At 43.9% G+C, this 21366-nt stretch overlaps 1 protein-coding gene across 1 annotated transcript; it reads left to right on the top strand.

Moving 5' to 3' along the window:
- Positions 1–1042: 1042 nt before the first annotated feature.
- On the top strand, positions 1043–20234 carry gask1a (golgi associated kinase 1A). The gene is made up of 5 exons (XM_049027047.1): positions 1043–1177; positions 13433–14725; positions 18625–18747; positions 19750–19853; positions 20023–20234. The coding sequence occupies exons 1-5, from the start codon at positions 1175–1177 to the stop codon at positions 20225–20227; spliced, it is 1728 nt and encodes a 575-aa protein (XP_048883004.1). The 5' UTR covers positions 1043–1174; the 3' UTR covers positions 20228–20234.
- The last annotated feature ends 1132 nt before the right edge of the window (positions 20235–21366 follow it).

Below are 21366 nucleotides of genomic sequence, written 5' to 3'. Positions count from 1 at the left end.
GAGCTCTGTCTTTAACATATGAGTTGACTTTTTTAATTGGATTAGCACCAAAACAGATATTTTTCTGTACAATAGGAGAATTTTAAAAAACCCGACAGGTCATGTATGTAAAGAGATTGAATGTTCTTGTGTGTGTGTGTGTGTGTGTGTGTGTGTGTGTGTGTGTGTGTGTGTGTGCATGTATGCCCTGCAATGGATTGGTATCCTGTTCAGGGTGTACCCAAGGCTTGTTCCCAATTCTTTTTCTATGAAAGTTGCCCCACCCCCATGACCCTGAGTGGATGGATGGATGGATGGATGGATGGATGGATGGATGGATGGATGGATGGATTACGATACAGGACAGATTCCAGTCTGGTCCAAATATTTATTATAGCAGGATTACGATGCAAATGTTTCTGTTTTCTATTCCCTCCCCACAGTCTGTTAATTGTACCTCTTATACTATTAATTTGCTTATTTCCAAGATCTGACTTAATATCTTCCATCATGTCGCTTTGGCGGCAGTAGCATTTTTTAATGTACAGGACCACCACCCAAAACGTTTGTATTAGATCATTCCACATCTTATTTCAAGCATACTTCGTGATTTTAAGAAATGTGATATATGAAGTATATAATTAAACACATCACCGCAGTTCATTCGGAAAAAATCCATATTGCCTTCTGTTTAGCCTATACGCAAAAGGGGAGGGGCTTTTATTATGAAGCGAGTCTTTCCAGCGGAATGGGCCTCGTGGAATTTACTTTTTTCTAAGCCGACGTCTTGTTTGAAGTATGCAGGGGAATAGTTCGGCCGTGTTTACCTTCTGCCTAGATTGCTTTAAAATTCCTAATCTACATCTATTATGCATTCCGTCCTACTTAATATAAAAAAGGAGACGCACTTAACTTATTCTAGGTAAATATGGATAGTGGTTGTAGCTGTGAAGGAGTGTGATTAGAATAACTGGCATATCAAGTGAATGGGCCGGTCCAGAGGGATGTCTTGTGAGAGGCGTCTGGTCCCGGACCGTGCACAGCTGGAATGGGGCGCGCGCCGGCCAGATGCGGCTCCGCTGCACGCGGCTGATCGCGGCTACATGCAGCTGATCCCAGATGATCGCTGACTGCAGGGTCCACATGTGGCACGGATGGGCTTCGCTCAGCTACCTGCGACACCAAAAGCGACACCATGGTGAGTTTGGCTTTCACTTGCGGCTGACTAAGTTTCTCTAAAAGCGGAAACGCGGCGTGCAAGGTACCGGAGTTGGCACGCAGGACACAAGGCATGACCTGCCATGTGCTGTGTTTGTAGTTAACCTTTATATAATGAATAATATTCAGAATGTGTCTTTTGTTGCTCCTTAAGTTGGCAGTAAGTTCCCCGAAGTGCACACATGAACGGAGCTGCATACCTGTATGCATTACGTGGCAGATGGCGATCATCATAACTGTCTGCATAAAGAGGAGACATATTGATGCAAGGCGGCCACGTTCTTTTAAAAAGTAATTTAATGTCATTGAAAGTTCTTCTCCCGAAGGTGTTTTACGCTACCCCAGGGTCCCTCCGCTCCGCGCAGTATGCACCGTTTCTTCGGGCAGGAATGCGCTCAGTCCCGAGGATTAATTCATGCGTTTTCTGATTGTTAAAGACACACGACCTTATTTTGGGAAAGGGCCGCTCTAAGAAATGTTGCTCAGTTAAGACGGATCAACTTATACAATTGTTTTTAAGAAGGGAAAAACACCGGAGTACTACCTAACACCACGCCCTCGATAACGACAGACAAAGAACAAAAAAAAACCTGATACTTCTCCCATGTGTTCTGTTTTGTTAAATAACCCCCTTAGTGCTATGTTATAAATGTATGGTGTAGGCGCATAGTTTTTGGATTCTCAAGCCTCTTCAACAAACCTTACTGGTTTTATGTTTGCCAAAAAACTCAAACTACAGTAAAGACGAATTATCAAAAGTTCAAAACTTAAACAATGAGGGCTATTTTATTTAAATGCTTTATTTATTTAATCGCCGCGGAGAATTATCTTAAAGGCATGGTGATTAAGACGCGAATCTAAATGAAGAACAAAACTGAGAACAATTCATGCAAGTATGATTTAGATAAACAAAGTATGCGTCGTATTTCATGTGAAAGAAATAATGATACACAACCGAATAGTATAGCGAGAACGGCTTTAGTGACGGTGTACTCTGGATAGCATTTTGTGTTATTTCGTCCATCGGTAAGTATGCATATTATTCTGCATTATAATGTTGTGTGTGGATATGCAGGGATTTTTCAAAAGTCTGCATATCATATGGTTTGCATAAGGTTGCATATTCTAAGGTTGACCTTCATGGACTGACCAATGGGGCCAGTGAGCGCTGGTCAAGCAGCGGGGGCTCAGCTGGGGACGCCGGTGTCGTGTTACTGCCCGGGGCTCCCGACGAGCCCGAGTTCCTGCTGGACGACGTCTGGAATTTCACATGACCGAACTTCACGCGTGTTAAGGCGGATGACTCGTGGAGCCGTGGCGGGTTAACGGCGTTCGGGCTTTTGGAAGCGCCCGGGTCACTTTGGCTTTGCAGCAGCATGCTGACACCTCAAGACTAAGAATGAGATTTATGTAGAGGGTGCGGTGTTGACTTGGGCTGGCCAAGGTAGCGCAAGGAAAAAAAATGCAAACCCGAATCCTCAGCTTCCCACCCTTTCCCACGGTCTACATCATTTAAGCTGGTATAAAATATTTACCTCCAACTTCAGTCTGTTTGCTTACTGCCGCATGTGTTTGCGTTGGACTGGAAGCTGCCATATGAGATTTTAAAGGTGTTTTTCATGCGTAAGGATCTGTTTTTTCAATCAGGAGTCTTACTGACCTGGCCACAGCAGCCCTCTTGTGAGGTCTGCCTGCTCTGCAATTCCCTCTGCTTCCCCCCCCCAACCTTCCCAGATCTCGTTCGTGTTGCTGACGATGTCAGTGGCGTGCTGTGTAAGGTAGCCTAGCATGTTGATACCGCGTATAGTCCATGTTTTCTACCCCCACCCTCAACCCATAACGAGCCAGTGAGTGAATGTTGAAGGGTACATTATATATCTCTCCTTACAGCATTTGTGTGGGATGGGGTGATAGGGTGTCTTTACACTCCATCTCGGTTTTAATTCCAGTACTGGGCAGTTTATTTTCTGCAAAAATATCCGAAATCCGCTAACATCACCTTGTGTTCTTTATTCGGTCAAGTTAAGCACTGTAACTTTGTTTACTTGTTAAATTCAGTTTGTCTCCCCGATAAATTGCATATGTTGGGCATGAAATGAAGGGTGCTTCCACAACACTGCTTTTATGTTTTTCAACTCAAAGACACCCTGCCAGTTTAGGCCAGTTTTTGCATTGTGAAATTTGTTTGTTTGATGTCTTTCACGGCAGAGAATTCTGTCCACTGCTGAATAACTGCCCTTTACATTACACTGCAGGCAGTGTTCCTGCTGTAGCCAGCAAGCCAGGAAAACGTCAGAGAAACTGGCTCTTTCTCAGTGTCAGTGTTTGCTCATGTTTGGTGGTTCATGTGCTGAGCTGTGAAGAAGAGTAGGGGGTTACTGAGGTGGGGGGGGGGGGGGGGGTGACCAATAAGCAGAAATGCTGAGGACATCCTTAGGTGTATTATAATTAATTGTGATTGCCATAACTGTAATTCACAAATATACCTTGCTAGAGTAAATCCTTGGAAATTTGCTAATTATTTCTGCTAGACATGTTTGCATGTTATGGACATTTTGAATGACCTGAATAAATCAAGAAAAATGTTCCATCTTTTCAGTTCTGCAAAGTAATTGCGGTAAAAAAAAAATTATGAACTTTGTTGCCATTAGTAGGTTCTCTTGCTTGCTTTTTAAATTACATTTTCTTTAAATGACATGGTCTAGTTTTTGAGGCCTGGCCAGTTATCATTATCATGTATATTACTTAATTAACTCATCTGCTGTTACGGTGGGGCATAACAAAGGAGGAACAATCCACACAGTGGCTCTCAAAAAAAGAGTTTTATTGATGAAATACAACATAAAGGGAGAAAACAAAGAGACCACAAGGGTCAAAATGAAACTGGTAAAACAGAAACTATGGTAGAGAGCAACACCAGGAACAACAATACCAAAGGCATGGAGCAACACCAGGAACAACAATAGCAAAGACATGGAGCAACACCAGGAACAACAATACCAAAGACAGGGAGCAACACCAGGAACAACAATACCAAAGGCATGGAGCAACACCAGGAACAACAATACCAAAGGCATGGAGCAACACCGGGAACAACAATACCAAAGACTGGGAGCAACACCAGGAACAACAATACCAAAGACAGGGAGCAACACCGGGAACAACAATACCAAAGACAGGGAGCAACACCGGGAATAACAATACCAAAGACAGGGAGCAACACCGGGAACAACAATACCAAAGGCATGGAGCAACACCGGGAACAACAATACCAAAGACAGAGAGCAACACCGGGAATAACAATACCAAAGACAGGGAGCAACACCGGGAACAACAATACCAAAGACAGGGAGCAACACTGGGAACAACAATACCAAAGACAGGGAGCAACACCCGGAACAACAATACCAAAGGCATGGAGCAACACCGGGAACAACAATACCAAAGACAGGGAGCAACACCGGGAACAACAATACCAAAGACAGGGAGCAACACAAGGGAACAACGATACCAAAGACAGGGAGCAACACCGGGAACAACAATATCAAATACAGGGAGCAACACTGGGAACAACAATAATTACATGGGATAGCTATCATGACTCCAACAAATAATCACACAGCTACATAGGGCAACAGCCACAATGACCTCCTGAGGAACAGAACAAAGCCAGGCACTTAATTTATTCTTTTTGTAACTGTCCTTTGACATGTGTCTCTGTTGTTATTGATGCAGGTACTAGGAGTGAGGCATTTTGTTGCATGCACATGAAATGACAATAAAGAATTCTGATACAATGCCAAATATTGCATTCGAAATGGGAACCCGGTACTCAGAATGTAGATTAGAGACACAGGAGACTCGAAGTGAGAAGGAAATACATATATACATACTTAATGGCTTCACACATATCCAGACCCATTTTCACACAACTTTTGGCGTGGTTTGGCAGCGACTCCGGCAGGCCTGATACACAGTAATAACAGTCCCCAAGAATTTTGATCCTCATACACTGATACCAAGGGCTATTATGAACTAGGGGTAACAAGGGACAGGTGAGGTTAATTAACAGATACAGGGGGTTCAAACACATAGCAAAAAAGGCCTTGACCTATGGAGACTGAAGCATGAGACTCATCCACCTTTTTTAGTACCTGGAGGTATATAAATGATACAATGTTACTTAGTGGATTAGTGCAGCAGATATTAATATTATCATCTTGCTCCATTAAAATGTGACATTTACATGGAATGCTGCATTGAACTATAAGACTGAGCTTTAGATTCACTTAAGTTTATTGATTCTTTTTTTAAAGAAATAGGATGTCATGCTGTGACAATGTTTGAAATAGCATTTACACACAACTCAGAGTGGGGAAAACTTTTCCAGCTACACTTAGCACTTAGAACAGGTTTGTATTCAATGAGTAACCTAATATGTAGTCAAAATCTGTATATTTAGCATATAGCATCTGACATTAGGCTGAATCTTGAGAATCCTTTTGGGCTGACAGCCATGCCAATGCCTTCAGTTTCAGTATAAGATACGGGTGCGTGGGCTACATTCCATATTGACTGGAAAGACTTTGAAGACTGAAATATGACGTTTGGATGGTTCTGTGCTTAACGATTAATGTTTGACTAAAAAGGCCTCTTGAATTTTGAGTTGAATTCACTTCACTTGGAATGGTAAAGCGTCATCTTTCCTGTTTATCTCATTGTGAATTCTGAGTCTGCCTGCCTGTCTATCTGTCTTTGTCTGTCTGTCTATGTCTGTCCATCTGTTTCTGTCTGTCTCTGTCTGTCTGTCTGCCTTCCTCAATATCTATGTCTTTCTGTCTGCCAGCCTCTTTGTCTGTCTGTTTATCGGTCTGTCTGTCTCTGTCTGTCTATCTCTGTCTGTCTAACTGCATACACGCCTGCATACGTGTGCCTCTATGGGTCTTTGACATGAATAAGGAGTACCTTATTAAAGATGTAGGGTACCCACTTTCAGTAACTGGAGGGCTGTTTCAGACCAGTGCATGTTGACTAGTTATTTGTGGAGCAGCTTTGCTCCACGCCGTTCTTTTGGGATTAAATGTCAGCATCTCTGCTCCCTTCTGGGGTGTTACCCTGAGGCCCTGTGTACCAACAGTTCCCTTCTGTGACATTTTGAAAGAGGTATAAATTTTGATTTGCAGTGAACGTGACAGAGAAACTGTGCCTCTGGTATTGTGAGATGTTGCTGTTTTGCTCTCTCGAAATGCATGCTATCATCTTTCAGAACAAATGAATGAAGTGACTGGTGGAGTTTTAATACCCTCTTATTTGAGATCTGATGCTGGAAACATTCAAGAGATTTCACGGAACTCAAGCATTTTTGTTGAGGGCGTGATTTGGGGATTTATTTGCTATAGATTATCCACTAAATGTAATTGAACCCTGAAACTCTTATTATCTCCTTGACAACCAGCAGTCTTCACAAGCTTGACGTCAAAGCCACTTATAGACAAGAAAGAAATATCGATTTGAAAATGCTAATATCCTCCTGCACGCTTGATAACTCCAGTTATCTTTAGCTTCATTAATGAGTTTTAAAGATCTCTGATTAAAGACAGGTAAGATAGATGGAAAGAAACTGCATTCATCCCAGAGTAAATTACAAGTTAGAGCAGCAGAAAAACAAACGTATGCAGTACTCAGAGGCATATGACTCTGAAGCGTGAGTACAGAGACAACGGCAAAGTGTAGCAAACACACAAAATTCAAATATTTCATGTGCAAATGAGTAATAACTCACTATGTATAATGTGCACATCAATATTGACTGCCTATTCAATCCTTCTAATGTGCACATGGGTATTGACTCACAAATCGCTGCATATAATGTGCACATGAATATTGACTCACTAATCACTGCATAAAATGTGCACATGAGTATTGACTAACTAATCACTGCATATAATCCATCCATCCATCCATCCATTTTCTAAACCGCTTATCCTACTGGGTCGTGGGGGGGTCCGGAGCCTATCCCAGAAGCACTGCATATAATGTGCACATGAATATTGATTCACTACTCGCTGCATTTAATGCAGGAAAATGCTTTCATGTCTGCCAACTAACCAGCCTCTAGATCCAGAATCCAGTCCACATTATTCCAGAGAGCCGGTTAATTAATCACACCTAAGTAAACTATTTCTTATATTGTAATTATTGTCTCTGTTCAGTGTCCCATTGTGAGATATTGTGAGTTTCTCCCTACAGAGCATTGTCTTAATAGTTCATTATTACTTCTGTGTGTATCCTGACTGTCTTTGTCTAGCAGTTTGGATTTGGGTTCATCTTGATTCTGGTATTGACCCTTGCCTGTCATTATGATTTTCAGTTGTGGATGGTTTGGTAATAATATTTAATGAATATGGATCCTGCACATGGACCTTTATCCAGTTCCTTACACAGACAGTGACTTACTACTCATTGCATATAATGTGCAAAAAAGCAGTGACTCACTAATGACTGCATATTATGTGCAAACAAGCAGTGACTCACTATTGACTGCATATAATCTGCAGACAAGCAGTGGATCACTACTTACTGCATAATGAGCACATGCAAACCTGCAGTGACTCACTAGTCACTACATATTATGCACATGCAAACAGGCAGTCGCTCAACACTCACTGCATATAATGTGCAAACAGGCAGTGACTCACTAGTCACTACATATTATGCACATGCAAACAGGCAGTTGCTCAACACTCATTGCATATAATGTGCAAACAGGCAGTGACTCAGTAGTCACTACATTTTATGCACATGCAAACAGGCAGTCGCTCAACACTCACTGCATATAATGTGCAAACAGGCAGTGACTCACTAGTCAGTACATATTATGCACATGCAAACTGGCAGTCGCTCAACACTCATTGCATATAATGTGCAAACAGGCAGTGACTTACTAGTCGCTACATAATATGCACATGCAAACAGGCAGTGACTCACTACTCACTGCATATAATGCCCAGACAGATAGTGACTCAGTGCTTGCTGAATTTGTTCAGGTAGTCATCCTTCATACATGGAGATATGCCCTAGTATACCCTGCCTGTAATCACAGAGCCTGTAATCCTGCATTTGCCTTCCTGCTGCAAACAGTGGGTGGACTTAATGTGTTGATCCTTCAGGAATAGAGATCGTTCTGTGACTAAACGGGGACATATTACATTCGGCATTAGTTCAGAAGGTAACACAATTAGCGTTAATGTTGCCACAAGGAATCCATTACGTCGTAATTAATGCTAGATCCATTAAGTCTACAACCTTAATATAACATTTAATAATGATGGCCTCTATGAATATTGACTAGCCTCATATATTTGTTATTAAGACGCTTGGATGTACAAGACCTTTACTCATATAAATGCTGCATCTTTTAAAAAGGTTTTATGTCAACAATCATGCAACATCTAAACCAACCAATTCATAAAACTGTTAAACTCAGTTAAAATATTCATGTTTGGCCAAAGCATATATTCCATCCATATATTTGTTCTATAAATATGTTTTTTGTTATTATGTTTCATGTTATGCTTCATTAATTATTGACTGAAGATTGCCGCACGCACAGACTCAGCTATTGTCTATAGACTGGAATATTGACATACATAATTATAGATATGATTTTTCTCCCCAAATATAAGTTGTCATGTATGTAATTGAAATGATCACTTGCTGCACCTCTGTGCATTAACATGTGAGACCCTGATGAGCGTGGTTTTTTGCTTTATTGCTGCATCGGCACTGCATGTTCTGTCTCCTGGTGTCACCTGCTCCGGGTGACAGCACCTCACAATTCCTACTACTTAGCGCGACTCCTTAAACGCGCATTAACACATCCTTTAGTGTCGTCTGGGATGTCTGCCGCCAGTGCAAAACTCAAATGAGGTTTAACCAAAACGCTTTCATCTGGTATTCGCAAGTACATGCTAGCAGCTCTGCATTCTGGCTACAGATGATTGTTATTATTTCCCAATGATTCATTACAGCATTGATCTCTCTGACACTCCTTCTACTTAAAAAATGCATCCCAGGAACTAAACCTTATTAATTCGTAGTGTTTATTTGTAATTGCGACTGAATACGGTCCCATTCTGTCAGCCTGTCTGCCATACCCTGGATGTGAATACTTTCGGTCTCCAGTGTGTTGGGGGCTCATTTTCAGAGCCTTCACCCCTCAGAGGTGACGCACTCACCGTTCTCCAAGCAGCCGGGACGTGTCTGCCTCCTGGGCGTGTGTTTAATGCCTCAGACGTGGCGGATTAGCTTAACGCCTGCTATCCATACATAAGAACGCTCTATTAAAGTGGCTGCACTGAACTTGCTGACACTTGAAGTCCCAGAGAGAACTTCTCGGTAATATCCCCACATTCCTTTTATTTTTTAATCACTGCTTGAGCATAAATGCGGCGGGGGGGGGGGGGGGGGTAGGTGGGTAAAGGTAGGAGGGTGACGAAGTAGAGCATTCAGCTGAAAAGGGGGGTGATAGGTTCTGCGACAGACGGTTGTCATGGCGAGGGGAGATGTGACACATTTGGCTTTTCAGACACCATAATCATGATGCTGCCCTCAGCCCGTGGCAGCTGTCTAATCATAATAATAATCCAGAAAAGGAATAATCACCCAATCATACTAACACTGTGCGCTCTTTTGGGACCCATACAAATACACTTCAGCGGAACAGGAGACACATTCAAGTGGCTCCTTTGTGTCTGCAGCCATTGAAGCACTACAGGCCCGTCGGGTGGATCCATCCTCGCCATGCCTGATGCTGATATCACGGCTCGCCTGCTTTCTGCATGTGCTCCCCTTGTCTGGAAATGCAGGTTAGTGCCAATCAGGGAGCCGGCAGCCTCCCACTGCTCGGCTTGCTGTACATATCAGTGCCGTGTGAGCGTCATGCTTGCCGGAGCTGTTGTGTCCTCACGCCGCTGGGTTTGTTTGTTCCTGCCCAGACCGTCTCTGTGAGAAGTTTTCATGTTTCTGTGGGTTTTCTACACATACTGTTGGCTTCTTACCACAATCCAAAGACATGCGGCTTAGGTGGGTTAGTGACTCTAAATCTTCCTTTGAGGGTGTGTGAGTGCATGTGTGCCTGTGTGTGTCCGTGTGGTCCAGCCTGCTTTGCGCCCGGTGCATGCTGGGATAGGCCCCAGGCACACTGTGACCCCATATTGTATAAGTGCTTTGGGGAAAATTAATGTATATTTATAGGTGCAATGAACGTGTCACAGCATCCCAGTAAGGCCCGGTTTGACTTTACATTATCTGAACCTTTAGCATGTCCTTTATTGCTCTTTGGGTTTTTTTCCAGAACTGTGTCATTTCCCAGTTTTGCTTAGAAACACAGTGGAAACCTTTCTGGTTAAAAAAGCAAACAGGCTCCCAGTACACAAACCACCCCAGACAGACTGACAGACAGACACCTGGAAAACGTCTATGACATGAATAAAGGTGGAAATGGCCTAAAAAAAATGGATGCGGTTATTGAGTCTTTAGCCGTTTAATTTCATAAAAGTGACTTTTTCTTTTTCACAATGAAACAGCTACAGTGGCTCAGCAGAACGGGCAGAATTTGCCTGAAAAAGAGTTTAAGTGTGAAAGTTCAGCACGGCTGGGGAGGCAGTGCTGTGTCAGAGTGAGTCCATGGCGGGCGAAGCCTCGAGCTGCCCCCCATGTCAGGAAACAGCCCGCCAGCCCTCTGCGTGATGCCCATTACACCCCGCTGGCACCTCTGAGCCCACAGAGGACGGCTTTTTCCTGCAAAGGACCTTCGAAACTGCAAACGGGATGTTTTCAAATGAAGTCTTCCTGGAATGCCCCCCCCACACACACACACACACACACATTTCATTTCACCGTTGTGTGAGTCGTGGACGTGAAGTGCAGCCTGCGGAGAAGCACATGTCGAGAGAGCAGTGATTTCATCAATTTCCATTAAGTGGGAAATGCATTTTAACATATTTCAGATAAAGCCACAACCCTCCGTTAAGATGTGAAAGAGTACATGGATTGTTTTTTTAACATTGAAACACTTTTGGAAATGATTAAAAACTTTTTAACATTTTTGAACATATTTTTATCGCATAAAGATGTTCGTCGCACAACAATTCTCCAAAAATACAATTTAAATATATAGTTATTAGTAATACATTGAGGTAAAATCTGCAGGTTGCTTTAAATGAAACTGCACTGAAAGCTATTGGTCTGCTAGTCAAATGATTTTTTTTTTTTGAAGCATAAAGTAAAATCTGGCAGTAACAGTGGGAAAGCCTGACGAGGTTAAAATGCTGGTTGCTGCTTTTAACATCCTATTCTCCTGCAGTCAGACTCTAATGAAAAGGGCAGTATGCAGTTTCATTTGCACCATAGAGCCACACAAAAAAAGTTTTTGAATACATTATTATGGGCTGCCGGGAACTACATTTTCCTTTACTCTAATACTATTTTATATTCTGGCATCGTTGTGAGTAGCATTTGATATTTTCGATATTGAACAAGGACATGATTTAATAGGAAGGTCACTGTTAACATTGTATTCCATCAAATTTTTCACATGTTGTGATTCACTGCCTATGTGAATTTGAGTCAGTGGTAAATCTCCCTAAATCATTTTTATTTAAATGAAAGTGATTCTCATGTTATTAAATGTATGCGGGCTAAGGTTTGTGATTTCCTCCCAATGACACATCATTTATCTTTTTATTGATGTGGAAAATGGCTTTACAGGGGACTTTGACTTGCCAGCTAGCTCTGTGAATCACTTTGTGAGACCTACTGGAAGAATGTTGTATTTCTATAACATTGATGAGAGCACTTGTGAATTTTTATGTGTTAGAAGAATATCGCAGGTTATCTTTTGAAGGAACATCACTTTAATATAGCTAATTTAACTAAAAAACATACCTTAAAGGGGGTGTAAATGCATCCTTGGCAAGGCAAATGGATTACTTCTGCTGGTTTGACGAGGATCAGGATTACAACAAACACATGTGAATCTGTTTTCAATTTAGCCCGAGCAGTGGGAGGGGTGTTGTGTCAAGTGGTGTAACTCTAAATGCGGCAAAAAGTATAGCTTTCATGTTTGGAAAGAGAAGGCATGTGGCAGTTAACGAAGAGTAAGAACATAGCCGAACCTGGACCTGTTCAGGCATGAACACAGAAGTTGCCAGAACATTTCTTTTAGAAATGGAAGGATCCCCTCAGCCAGGGATGTTCACTAAAAGTGCGTTCAGATGTAAAATAAAGGATCGGGCTGAGCGATTAAGGTCATGAAATTTCATGAGGATTTGTGTGGAAGACTGTAAAACAGCTCCTGAAGATATTTTTTGAGAAGAATGGGGACATTAAAAAGTGCTGCTCTGATGAAAATGTGCTGTGGGTATCCGCCCTTGTAATTTCCTGCAAACGTACAGGATGTATTGCTATTACCGCAGGGCAGAAATCCTAGCAAGCCTACAAAGTAAGAAAAGAGCCAAGTAGATGAGGAAATCAAAGTGGGAGTGACAACATGCCTACTTAAACTCCATGGCCCTCTGTTTCTAGAAGACTGTAAATTAATGGCAGTAAGGAATACCTGAAGGTGGCGAGTCGCTATCCATAGGTCTTCCTATGGATGTAAATGCCCACACTGGCAGAAACGTAACTTTCTGTTAATTTACTACAGTAATTTGCTACTTGGCCTCTGAATGTACAACAATGTGGTTGAGACATTTTGGAATCCCCCTTTCTTCCTATAGACGTGGTCATGGGTTCTGCTCCCATGAGTTATTCATCGAGACCCTGCATTTACTTTTCTCTATTTCGTACAGACTACAAATGAGTAGCACATATCTGGGCCACCCTGCAAAGAGATGGGCTCTGCACCTTGCTGATTCTTAGCAGAAAATAGACCTAATGGTTGTAGGACACACCAGCATTGAATTGCAAATTTGCTAATCTTCCAACCATTCAGAAGATGGCTAAAGATAGGACTTACACAGAATGTTTCCAAGATGTTGAAGGCAGATTCACTAGGATAGGAAGTGAGTTTTGACTCTATAGAACATTCTCTGACGGTTAAGCGTTTCTGATAATTACAATTTTCAACATGAACTCAAGTTCAAAAAACTTTTTTTTTTCTCAAATGTCTAATCTTCACACATGGAGAAAGATCCTGACCTCACTTCTCATCCTTTCTTTGTTTCCTTCCCAGGCCCTGAGACTGTGGTTAAAGAAGTATCTGAGGAGGTGGATCAGCCTCATCCTGCTTCTTCTCTTCATCTTGTTTGCGGTGACGATCAACACACTGGCTTCTCTCCCTTTAGAGGGTCGCGAGGTGCTGTCCTGGCATGGCCTTCATGGGACGACTCACAGCAGGGGCTGGCCTCTCACTTTGAGTCATGTGGAGGAGCCAAGGCAGGACTCGCCGGCAAAGCTTGGGGAACATGGGCAGAAAGTCAGCATTGACCTTGCTCAAAGGCAGGCAAGTGAGCATGTGGTACATCAAGCTGTCAGGAAGCATCATGTGAGCGAGGACACTGCTGCTCTGGCTAAGAGGGAAGCCAGAGGCAAGTCCTCAGGCAGCAGGCAGGAACAACAGCCTCAGCAGTTATCGACTGAGAAGCAAGGTATACCAGGTATCACGCAAAATAACGACAGCAGAGCTTTGATCTCAAACCAGCTACCCCCTCCACAACAAGGCTTACAAGGCATGATCAAGCCTCAGCTGACACTCTCTTGTGCTCCAAAGTGTCGGAGGGTTGACACTCTCATTGGTCAAGCTACTATCCAGCAGCAGCCTATGAGAACGCGAGTCCCCAGAGACCTCAGGGCATACATACGCCAATCAAACGCCATCAGTGGGAAAGGAGGCGTAGGCCACCAAGGAGTCAAGAAGAAGGAGGCCGTCTGGTGCACCAAGGTGACTCAGGATGACTTCTTGGAAAGTGGAAACCGTGGAATAAGATCTAGGGCGAAGCATCTACAGTGGTTCAGTGAGGATGACATCCAGAAAATGGAACTGCTTTCTGGGGGTGAGGTGATCAGCAAAGCCCGGGTTCCAGCCCATGGACAGGTGCTGCAAGTTGGGCTGAGTGCGGGAGGTTCAGCCATCCCACCCGGCGACCATGCGAGCCGCTGTGAACGAGGCCTCTGTGCCCTGATCAAGCGCTCCGATGACTGGTTTGAGGTCTTTGCCTTCCATCTGGACAGGGTTCTAGGCCTGAACCGGAGTTTGCCCGCCGTGTCCCGGAAGTTCCACAGTAACCTACTGCCCTACAGGTACACCAGTGACTCTGCCAGGCCTGTGGTGTGGTGGGACCCGGGCATCCAGCATCTGCCCGATGATGACAATGACCAGAACTCCTTCCCTCTTACTTGGCTGCAGTACCAGGCTCTTCTGAAGGCCAAATGCAACAATAAGGGACTGTCTGCGAATTCCCCACCCTGCATTGGTGTTCACCATTCAGAATGGGGAAGGCTGGCATTGTTCGATTTCCTTCTTCAGGTAGATACATTTCTAATACTGTTTCAGGTACTATTCTTCCATAACCCCTTATCCAGTACTATTCAAATGAAGCCTTTGCCATAACATAAAAGGTATGAGACAGGGGGCAGCCTAAATGGTATGGTAATTCACCTCATGAAATGCACTGAGAATATCTGCAGTGTAGAGGCACCAGTTCATCTGACCACATTTTTCTGACCGTGGGGGCAAAACCATAAACATGGATGCAAACTCTCTGTGACCCAAACGTGACATCCCAGGTGAGGCCACAAACCCGACCCCAACAAAACGACCCTCCCCCACATGCCTTCAACATTTGGCAAACATTGTCACCTGTTAGCTGTGAGTCTAAATATGCAGTTTGGTTCTATCAGAAATTTACGTGGCAACAGAGGCTGAGTCACCTGACCACGGTCCGGGAATCGAGGGCCTTAAACAATGACTCACCGGGACTCTGGACAAGAATGTGCTAATTTGGCTGAAGCCATTTTTACTTAATGACTGTGACTCATCCCACGAGAGAGCCCAAACTTCTCAGAAGTGCATTTTTGTTTGAAGCGAGGCCATTTGCAGTGAACCCATTTTCACTTCAATTGCCTGACGAGGCAATTACGTCAAAAGAATGCAGCGGAATGTCTGTGATATTCTGAATAAAGGGCGAGACCTCCTTTCAGAAACTGTCAACATAATTGATAATAGGTAACTCGTAATGGGTGGAATCACAGGTATGGGTAGGTCAGGACGGCAGCCAGCTTATTAAACACACAGCTTCATAAGCAATTATCTTATTTCCAGCTGAACTGATGTGGCTGATCATTTCAGTTAAAAATCCAATTAAATCTTCGTCAAGCTGCTGCAGATATTCACCCCCGAAAGGGAGTTTTATTCATGAGATGCTGGTGATAGTAAATTAATTAGAAAATGAAACCTTTTTTTTAGCTTTTTGTGAACTGCCTTAGCGGCAGCCCACTTACACCAGGGCCTGGCTGCGTTTATAGCTTCTCTAAATACCGTAACGTGAAAAGCAAACTGATTAAAGGTGCCACTGGCTGAAATGCTGGAAAGGCTATCTACCGTAGCACATCTTAACCTATTTTGCTGTTTCTGGTCCATAAATAAAGTAGATGCCTGACATGTAAAAATGCTCACTTAAGAATGTGGGTATAGGCTCTCTCTGGCGAGCAGCCAGCCTGCTTGTGTGTGGAATCTGGCGATACTGATGCAGTCTTTTACCTCTCTTATTAGCAGATGGTGAATTTTGCACACAGTTGTGCCTTGTTTGGATATGAAACATGTACCGGTTCCTGGCCAGCAGGCAAACTGCTTTCTGTTCTTTTAACAGGAGACATAATTCCTTCTTAACGACGTCCACAAGTAATCGGTCCCCTGAGCTTCCGTGTGGCCCGCAGTGCCTCCCTACCTGGGCGCCGGATGCATTGCAAGCGTGTAGCACATTGCAAGCGTGTAGCCCACCATGCTTCCTGGCGAGGCCCCTCCTTCCACTGGTTACCATGGTGACGTGGGGACAGGCAGCTAGATGGAGATTAAAGTGACAGGCTCTGCTGGGATGGGATGGTCTTTGTGGATGGGTTGGAGGGGCAGCAGAGACACCTCCCATTGCCACCCATGACCCTTTGGTGGGTCTACTGGGCTTGCATTATTTACAGAATAAAAGGTTTTAGTTTTTTTTTTACAAGAAGTGAGAAATCTTTGTTTTTGCTTCATACCCAAAAATCCCTAAAAAACGAATGTATAGTTTGCTTGGTCAGGTCAGCCTACGGCACGATGCACTTTACTGTGGGTTTTGGCTGAAGAAAGTCATTCTCCATATTTGGACATGCCGGTTTATGGTGGAACTGGGCCTCGAAACCCAACACGAAGATATCCCAAAAGGCAGGGGCGTCCCTGTGGATGTTAGTGGGATATGAGAGGCCTCTCGAGGAGATCGATGAGTGTAAAATGGCCAGTAACTAACAGCTATCGATCGATGCTTCAGAATCGCTGACTTGGGCTCAGAAGGCCTGTCCCTATCTGACTATTTAACACCTCTCGCGGTCCTGCCTGCCATAAAACCCAGATGTTAAAGAGACGACAGAATAAATATCCCCACCGTGGATCTCTAATGACCAAGAGCTCCTGTGCGTGTTGAAGCCGTAGAAGTCATGCAGGCCTGCTTTGGATCTGTGCTACTCTCTAAAGCTTTTCCTGCAAGTTGAAAATAGATAGATAGATAGATAGATAGATAGATAGATAGATAAGATAGATAGATAGATAGATAGATAGATAGATAGATAGATAGATAGATAGATAGATAGATAGATAGATAGATAGATAGATAGATAGATAGCATTCCTGGGTAAGTGTAATTGCCGTGTCTATTCGAGGGTTTGTCATCGTGGGACATGGAAATGAGCCAGAACTGCCTGGCTGGCTGGATTTCTCCCCATTACCATCGAGTTGGATGTAAATGAAAGGCAATGGGGATTAGGATGTAATGAAAGCGGCGTGTACAGAGCGAGGCAGCAGCCGAGTGTTCACATGGAGAGCGAATTTCTCCCTCTATGGAGGCGGCCGCTTGGCTTTCGTACGCGTGGTGGAGTTGCCACTCAGTCAGACGCTAATTAGCACCGATTCGTTCCTGGAAGACGTGTCAGCCTGTCGTTTTGTTACAGTTTCTCCTTATTAGATGGTCACACATTATAGCTTCGGCATTCTCCGTTTCGGGCTTTCTGACTCCGCCTGGTTGCTCTGTGATGGCCGTGCAGGGGGTGTGGGGGGGTATTCGGGGCTGTCTGGGGCAGATCATGTATTAACAGCCCAACGAGAGTCAGAATGGGCAGCTGCTGTGCCCCATAACTTCTCGGCATTGGGAAAGAACATTTTGCTGTTTTCCCTCTCTGGTGTGTTATCCGGCCGTATGTTACTGATACAATGTATCATGTTCACAGCAAGTAGCTAAAGTCTTCATAATAATGAGTGTATGGAAAAAGCCATCATGAATATATCTGTGTTCGGTGATTTTATATTGGTGTGTGTGTATATATATATATATATATATATATATATATATATATATATATCCAAATTGTGTTCCTTCAGCTCTCATTTCTATCCACAACATTAAATTTTTTTCTGCGTGCCAATTCCGCCTAGTGCGATGTCTGGCCGCTACTCCCGCCGTGCAGCAGTGTAGCGTGCGTACTCACAGCATCCTAGTTCTTGCGTATACCCTTAAAATGATGTTGAATGACGACTTGCGAACAGTTGCAAACGGCCATTCGGAACGTATCTCTTTCGTAAGAAAAGGAGTTTCTGTGTGTGTATATATATATATATATATATATATATATATATATATATATATATATATATATAGTTATATATAGACACACACACAGCACACACACACACTCCATCGATATATCTATGATAGCTTTTATATATATGTTATATGGACTGCAGATCAGCCTGTCCTGCAAAAGCAGTTGGACGATTGATGGATATGTATACCGTAGATGTACATAAAGATCTAGATGTGCAGACACTATACTCTGCTCTTTTGGCAGACTGTTGTGTCTAGTCAGACCTTGGCTGCCCTTTTTCAAATTAGAAACCAGGACTTTCCTAGATATTGTGAGAGCAGACGAGTGACCTTATCTGCTCCCTGGTGGCCGTCGCTGTCGAGCTCCCCACCAGGATCGGCACCATCAGCACGTTAGCTGGCCGTCTCCATGAACTAACCATTAACTGTGTTAATGGTGGCTCATAACTCCTGCCTTCATGCTCCTGTGCTTTTGTCCGTCTCGGTGTTCGTTGGAGACCTTCCTCCCTTTCGCTCTGATCGGCTTAGTAACAGACTGTGATCACCTTGTGCCTTCCCTGCCACCCTCCCACCCAAGGTCAGTGACCGGCTTGATCGCTACTGCTGCGGGTTCGAGCCAGATCCCGCCGAGCCCTGCGTGGACAACCGGCTACATGCCAAGTGTGGGAACCCCAAGCATCTGCTGCTGGTGCACATCCTGGTAAACATTCATGACGTCCCTATAGCAAATAAATGAATGAGGTGCTCAGACTACTTGCTAAAGAACTCTTAACCTTTTAGGCTATAAGATCAGGTCCTGGAATGGGTGTTCTGTTGCACCCATGAGGAAGGTGGTTAACCTGAAATCTAAAAATATTCAGCTGCAAAAAACAGGCAAAAATCTCAGTCATTCTGGATTGTGGTGATTAGGTTGCATAATAATATTAAATAATCTGTTAAAACAAGACATTGCTAGGGCAGCTGATTTTGATGGAAAATTCCTTCAGGGGAAACAAGAGGAATTAGCAGCAGGATGCAGATTCAAAAGAGCGAGCGCTCCCAGGAATGCTGGCTCCTGCTCCCCCACAGACTATTCTGGAAGCACTTCGGTGTCTGGACCCTGTTTAAGTGATTCCTTGGCTCCAGACATCTTCAGCCACCTTCAGCCACATCTCTTCTGGCCGCCCGTCCTTTGACAATAATTCGATCAGATGCTCCTCGGAGGGCGTCCTCTTGGCAAACATGAAACCGGAGAGACCGGAGAGACCGGAGTCCTCTGTGAAGCACAATAGAGAGCGCTCCTTAAATCCGCTCTGCCGCTGGGTGGACAGGGCGGAAAAATAAGGCAGTCGGGTCAGATCTGTGTGGCTGCCATCGCGGCACTGGCCACGGGGAGCAGTTCAGCCCGTCCAGCAGGGACGGCGTCCAGCATGGGCTGAACATTGTTAGCTTGTTAGCAGAAATGAGACACTTTAATATGTGAGACATTAACTAGAAGAGGAATGTCACACGCTGTCATATAAGCAGATAAACAAATGATGAGTGTCGACTATTAATATATGTGTGTATAAACACATATACATGGAGTTTAGTCATGACAGAAAGCTGGCGCACCAGCACTTTGTGATGAGAGCAGCAAAACCAGCCAGCCCATTAAGTACAGTATGGAAAGGATAGATGTGTAGGATTTGTTAATGTCACATGGGGCTCCCTCCTTCCCCAGGTGAGGAAGGCTGACCCGTCAAAGCTGGTGTTCATCGATAACGCGGGGCGACCTTTTCAGTCACATGACAACCTCAATTTCCTCCTGGTGGAAGGCATAGATGAGTGAGTAAATTACACCTTGATGTTATGATTGTAATTATGTGTTCATATGATATATGTTTTGTCCATTATTGCCTTGCCTGTGCTATATGGTTACATTTGACTTTAGCGGAAGATTCCCCCGGAATGGTTGGACCCCTCAAGTGTAAGAGATGCCGTGTTTGCCTTTCAGGTTCCCCGAGAGGGCGGTGTCCGTGCTCCAGTCAGGCTGCCTGGAGGCCATGCTTCTGCGCTCGCTTCATGTGGACCAGGAATTCTGGGATAGCCGGGGAGGCCTACATGGCCTGAGGGCGCTGGTCCGCACGGTGGAGGACCGTGGGAAGGTACTCCTGCGGCATATTGAAGAGCGGCGTCTGAGGCTGAACCAGGACCTGTGAGCCGTGCGGGGGGGTGGGAGCGGGGGGGGGGGGGGGGGGGGGCGGGAGTGAGGCCGCTGACAGGTACAGGCTTGTGCTCTCAGCTCCTGATCGGATTCCACAGAATTTTCTATCCCGGAACTTCGCCGGATGAGTGACTATGACCCCCTCGTCCATGAGGTCTTCTCTCCAGATCGAAGATGTGCTGTCTGGATGGGCATCTCAGGGGTGGGGGGGGGCATGGTGCATGTCCCCCTGTAATTAGCCGGCGTTCCGTCCACTTGCTCGCATAATACGGATGCCATTGGTCACCACACCCTCTGCTGAGGGTGGAGGTTTGTAGGTGCAGTGTCTCCTCAGCACCTCAGCACATTGGTTTATATCATTCGATTTAGTCACAAGTGCTGGGCGTTTAAATACAGCAAGAGCACTTTAAACTCCCGTTGGATAACACTTAGCATGGCTTAAGTTTGTTTTATCTGTGCGATCTATCCATTTAGTTATTCAGTACTCTTTATCTGCCTTTATCACTCTTTCGCTCTTGTCCCTCTTAAATCTGTTATGTCTCTTAGCATGTTTCAGGTCCGATTTGAAAACCTCAGGAATCTTCATTTTTCCGGCTCATTGTGATGTAAATGTCAGTAGTCTTTATTGTTTCCATAAAAGAAACCAAAAATGCCAATATCCTGGGAAAAAATTGTACTTATGCACAAGTTCTTGAGTCAAGGATTTATATCTTGTAATGCAGTTTTAATGCCTTTTTAATAGTGTTTTAGCAAATGGTAAGTTTGAATTATATTATGTATATTTGTTTAATGTAAAATATATATGTATATACCACATGTATATACCACATGTATATAAAGAATACGGGGCTTTAATTTAAAGCTGACCTGTATTTGTAAGGAACTCTCAGTACTGTCAATTTCTAATGTATCTCTATGACTGTATCCAACTGATGGGGTCATGAGGAGAACATGTTATTTTATTCAAAGCAGTTCCCCTGTCTTTATTTTCAAAGTGAACTGAACCCATACCTTTAACTTTTTATCACCTAAAAATAAATCCGTAATTGTGTTTGGAAGTACATTCCTGGCAGAAATGGATTGCAGCCTCAAACGCTTTAAAAGGGAATATAAATTGATCATTAAGACATAGGG

This window comes from Brienomyrus brachyistius, chromosome 9, assembly GCF_023856365.1.
Source record: "Brienomyrus brachyistius isolate T26 chromosome 9, BBRACH_0.4, whole genome shotgun sequence".
Taxonomy (NCBI): domain Eukaryota; kingdom Metazoa; phylum Chordata; class Actinopteri; order Osteoglossiformes; family Mormyridae; genus Brienomyrus; species Brienomyrus brachyistius.
Note: the sequence above shows the minus strand (reverse complement) of the source record. Positions and strands in the feature narration are given on the sequence as shown.

Excerpts from the sequence above, each read along its gene's own strand:
- gask1a (XM_049027047.1), top strand. Across the intron at positions 14,726-18,624 it reads TGTTCGATTTCCTTCTTCAG|GTCAGTGACCGGCTTGATCG; the intron begins GTAGATACATTT and ends CTCCCACCCAAG. Across the intron at positions 18,748-19,749 it reads TGCTGCTGGTGCACATCCTG|GTGAGGAAGGCTGACCCGTC; the intron begins GTAAACATTCAT and ends CTCCTTCCCCAG.